At 34.9% G+C, this 5,182-nt stretch overlaps 1 protein-coding gene across 1 annotated transcript; it reads right to left on the reverse strand.

Moving 5' to 3' along the window:
- Positions 1 to 1,748: 1,748 nt before the first annotated feature.
- vcpkmt (valosin containing protein lysine (K) methyltransferase) lies at positions 1,749 to 4,920 on the reverse strand. The gene is made up of 5 exons (XM_056476695.1): positions 4,657 to 4,920; positions 4,336 to 4,449; positions 3,007 to 3,079; positions 2,755 to 2,874; positions 1,749 to 2,270 (listed from the first exon to the last, which is right to left on the reverse strand). Exons 1-5 carry the CDS (start codon positions 4,911 to 4,913, stop codon positions 2,163 to 2,165), a joined length of 672 nt encoding a protein of 223 aa, XP_056332670.1. The 5' UTR covers positions 4,914 to 4,920; the 3' UTR covers positions 1,749 to 2,162.
- Between the last annotated feature and the right edge of the window lie 262 nt (positions 4,921 to 5,182).

Consider the following 5,182-nt stretch of genomic DNA (forward strand, 5'->3'; position numbering starts at 1 on the left):
CTGTACATTGCCAATTTGACAGTATCATATTTCAAGGGGGAACAGTGCCACCTCGTGCCACCCACACGCCCACGATGTCCTTACGCACCACTGCCAGAACTGGCGACCTTTTTGGAGATTATAGGAAGCATCACGGAACCCTCTACAAATTGAATCAATCATAAATGTGCTTTTACTAAACATTAATGCCTATGATTCATAAGTTTGTAAACATGACAATAATTAATATGATTTATATGTAAAAAAAAATAATGGCTAAAAAGTGGCTTGAGCCATTTTGTTAATGTGGTCTCAACAAGCTGACCTGCCCATTTAAGTTGCTCTATTTGATGTGGCATGCTAGGCATCCTTGAAGCATATTATTATAGGAAATCCAAGTTAAAAAATAAATGTATAAAATTATTGTTAACTAACCTAAATGCAAAGCTTTACGCCATGCATGTCAAACTCAGTTCCTGGAGGGTAACAGCCCTGCAGTTAAGCTCCAACCCTGCTTCAATACACTTACCTGTAGGTTTCAAACAAGCTCAATTAGTTTGATCAGGTGTGTTTTATTAGAATTAAAGCTAAACTGTGCAGCACCTGTCCTTTACACCATGGCATGGCTAAAATAGACAATCCAGGCCTGTGCAGGAATATCAAAGCAAGTGTATTGATATAAGTATCAAATCCCCACACCAAGCTAACAGCTCAAAAATTGGCAAGGTCTCTTACAAAAGGTAAAGCAGGGCTCCTCAAATTGTACCCTGGATGGCCAATGCACTGCAGTGTCCTGACCAAACTCACCTACTTGTGATTTTCTAATGAACTTAAAGACATTGATTAGAGTGTGTGATTAGTGTTAGAGCTAAACTGTGCAAAAAATTGCATGTTTTTTGAGTGGGCCAGAGCAGAAGATTCTTAAGAATCTCGGTTAGGAGATAATGTGAATGACTCTTAAGAACTTATTATTATTATTATTATTATTATCTGCTATTTTAATGCATTTTTAATTAATAAAAGATTATCTATAAATACTATATGCTATAAATGTAAACGAATCAATTCTAGGAGTTTTGGAAATCCAAAGGTAGACATTAAGTTACTGTCTTAAAGGGATAGTTCACTCAAAAATGTACATTTCCTCACACTTAAGTGGTTCTAACCTTTTATGATTTTTTTCCTTCTGTTGAACACAAAATAAGATATCTTGATAATGTTGAGAAAAGCCAGCCATTGACATCCTGGAACAAAAAATACTATAGAAGTCAATGGCTGTTTCTTTCCCAACATTTGTCTGTATATATTCTACTTATAGTATAGAGTACTTATGTGCACTCAACAGAAAGAAGAAACGTGGAGGAAAAAGTGGAGGATGAGTAAATAATGGATGACTCTTAATTTTGGGTGAACTACCACTTTAAGAATTAACTAAGGATAATAAACAGCCCCATATCCTGGTCATCTCTATAACATCAAACCCAGAATGACAGCATGCAAAACTGATCGTCCTGTTAAAAAAAAAATAATAATAATAAAATAACATTGTAATAACACGAGTAATGAATGATGCTGAAATCAAGCATTTTCCTGAAAGCTTTTAAATTATTTGGTACTGACAAAGAAAATGTTTTAGGATAAATTTAGAATGTTTTTATTTACAGATTGCACTTTAAAAAAAGAGATGCATATTTGCCTACTAAACAAACCATTTAACTGAACTTTTGGGGGGTTTAAAAAGAAAAAAAAACTATTTACTCTCTCTGAAGTGGTTATAAAAAGTTTTTAATTTTCTTTCCTCTGTTGAACTCAAAAGAAGATATTTTGAAGAAAGCTGAAGACCTGTAACCATTGACTCCCATAGTAGGAGAAACAAAAGCCATGGAAGTCAATGGTTACAGGTTTTCATGTTTCTTCAAAACGTCTTCCTTTGAGTTTGAAACTTAAACAGGTTTGGAACAAGTGAATGGGGAGTAAATAATGACAGAATTTTCATTTTTGGGTAAACTATTGCCTTAAGGCCATCCTCCAAGACCACATTATAAAGAAAATCATTGCATTAAATAGTCATTATACAGAATAGACACTTTAACAGACATCCGGACAACAACAACGGCATCCACTAAAATGCAAAAACACGCAACCCCTCCACACTATTTCAAACACTGGAGCACAAAAGTCCTTCATCTGACTCTTCGCCGCAGGTGGAGAATGTGAATGTCAGGACTGTTGAACTCAGGGTCTTGTTTCTCAGACGGGATCTCCTCTGACTGGAAGTCTTGCAGAAGCAGCTGTGAGACAATAGCAGAAATAATAATAATGTTAATGCCATTTCATATACATTCTTATTTATACTATTATTTGGAGCTTGAAGACTGACTGGTCTAACACACTCTCATTAAAGGGATAGTTCACCCAAAAATGATAATTCTGTAATTTACTCATCCTTCACTTCTTACTCACGAATCTGTTTGATTTTTATTCTTCTGTTGAACACGAAAGAAGATATTTTTTTAAATGCTGAAAACCTCTAACTGCCATATTATTTGCTTTTCCTACTATGGAAGTCAATGGTTATGGGTCGCTAACATTCTTCAAAATATCTTCTTTTGAGTTCAATAGAATAAAGAAACTCATAATGGTTTGGAACAACTTGAGGATCAGTAAATGGTGAGTATATGTTTATTTTAAGGTGAACTATCCCTTTAACTTGCTGCTAAATGTGGCATGTTTAATAGGTTCAGTGTAGCATTAATATTTGGATTGTCTTCTTACCTCAAAGAATCTCTTCTCTATCTCAGGATTGACACCAACAGTGCGTTGCTCGTAGCAGCAGATGATACATGTTTCTGGTCCAGCCAAGAGTTTTAGAGTCTCCACTAGTGGCTCCACAGACTGTGTAAAATGAAAGGTTTTATTGTCTATTAAATCTAGATACTGATAATTATTCTGTATTCTACAGCTACCTATTTCTATATGGGTACCAATACTTTTGATTGTTTTGCGTAATGCTAATTGTTACAGTACCTGCTCGTAGTAGATACAGTCAGCCATCAGAATGTAATGAGGATAAGGTAGAAAATCTTCAACACTTGCCCCCCTTTAAAATAGAATACATGTAATATGTTATAATTATTTTGTTGTTAATTTCCATTACACTAAATAGTTTCATTGCAAGGTTAAAAACAGAATTTTTAGTTTTTTAAAATGTACATTTATTTATATTTATATTTATAGGATAGGAGTTCAGACGCAAAAGCTGCTAAACGCCACTTCCACTAAAAATGTGATGATGACATTGAGTAAATTCTTTAGGCACGTAGTACACCATCAACAAATAGATTTGCTTCTAATCATCCAAATCCCAGCACCAGCGCATTCAGAATAACAGTTTGTTGGCAAAAGCCACTAAACGCCACTTGCCTTTGACAACAAAAGCCGCTATATCCCGAGAACCAATCAGAAGGTGTGAATTGAATCATATGTTTTCAATGTAGCAGCGCGCTGATATGCCGGGTTTATGTGAAGACTGTTTCACTCCGCTTCAGATTTCGATTTTAAAAGACGTTTGATGAACTGGATCAGCCTGTCCGACTATCAGTGAATAGCAAATGAAAACGTCCCTTACCTCAAAACTCTGTGCATTATAGAAAAAGAAAACACATTGTACAGTCGGAAGTGTAGCATGCATTCATAACGATTATTTGCGCAGCGACGCTACTTTGAATGAGTCTGATTTACTATACTTTAAACGGCAACTGAGTTTCACGAAAGACAGAGTTAAGATGCCGTACTTTTATCTGACGTGGATGCTATGAAGATAAACAAGACCTTAAGTATGGTAAAAATGAATGACATCTTCTAAAATTGTCTAAGAGACATGCCTTTTTGCCCAGTAGGCATACCTTGTGTTTTATTTGCTAATTTAAGCTATTTTTTAAAAGATAAATATAATGTATAAAATTATACATTCTTTTTATTACTTCATATTGCTTATGCGTCTGATAAGCATTTTATAATAATAGACAATGTACAGATATTGATGTTTCACAATGTTTTTACACTGCATTATTTGAATCTAACAAACTTAGCTTACAATGTTTGCATTACTCTACTTACATTAAAGTGACATTTTTTTGGGGGGGGGGGAATTATTTACTAGCTAATAACCTTATCATTACATATAAAATAAAACTTTTGAACCTAATTATAGGAGCCAGATAGAAAATGCTCATTTACAATAAAAGAGGTCTAGTTGATTTAGACGGTTTTACATCTGAACTCTTCATATATGTCTAACTCAATTTAATTAAAGCCCTCCCAAAGAAATCCTGTAGGATGAAATTTAGTACAAACCATTTCAGTACCTTGGCTGTGACTGAGCCTGTGTGGATGAGATGCTGGTTCTTCTTAATGTTCAGCTGAAGGAGATGCTGCAGGTCTTCCAGATCTGTCAATGTGACATTTGCCCTATAAATACACATTTTTCAGATTCAATTACAACAAAAGAGTAACAACTGAACCACATCAACAGTGCATAACAGAGAAATTAATCAGTCCAGATCAAGTCCTACAACTTTCAAAACTTATACAATTTCTTAGTTTTAAAAAAGCAAAGGCATTTCACATATATTTGAATTGAATGTCTTGATTTAAACTACTAAATCATTAACTCACCCCAGAGATGCAGCCACGAGACCCACGAGTCCTGTTCCTGCGCCCAGTTCAATAATGTTCTTGCAGGACAACATACTCACACCGGACCCACTACTGCAAAACTGTTCCGTTTCGAGGTATTTTGACAGGACAATAGCAGCGTCCCATACGACACAGCCCACGTCTCCTTTACTGCACTGATACATTCTCAATACAGACCCATCATTTTTCTCTATTTCTCTGACAAAATAATCTCCCGAGTCTTCGTCAGACGCCATGTTTTTTTCTTCCCTTCTTTGGTGTTTAACAACAGGGTGGAATCCATACTCGTGCATTACTGCCACCTGTAGTAAAACTCAAATAAACTCGTCCTTTCGGTTTGTATGTTTAAATCCATGGTTTAAATATAAGCACAAAGTTATAATGAAGCTATTCTTGTATGATAATTTTTGGCAAAAATTTGCTGAAAAATACTGTCTTATATAATGTGTATTGGTTTTAATGGTTATAAACTGTACTGGTTTTAATAGAAAATTTAGCTAAAGGT

Source organism: Danio aesculapii, chromosome 17 (assembly GCF_903798145.1).
Source record: "Danio aesculapii chromosome 17, fDanAes4.1, whole genome shotgun sequence".
NCBI lineage: Eukaryota > Metazoa > Chordata > Actinopteri > Cypriniformes > Danionidae > Danio > Danio aesculapii.

Coding starts and splice junctions, on each gene's coding strand:
- vcpkmt (XM_056476695.1), bottom strand. CDS start 4,913: ATGGCGTCTGACGAAGACTCGGGAGATTATTTTGTCAGAGAAATAGAG. Junction 3,080..4,335: donor ACAGCCAAGGTACTGAAATG/GTTTGTACTAAA, acceptor TCTATTTTAAAG/GGGGGCAAGTGTTGAAGATT. Junction 2,271..2,754: donor TAGAGAAGAGATTCTTTGAG/GTAAGAAGACAA, acceptor ATTGTCTCACAG/CTGCTTCTGCAAGACTTCCA.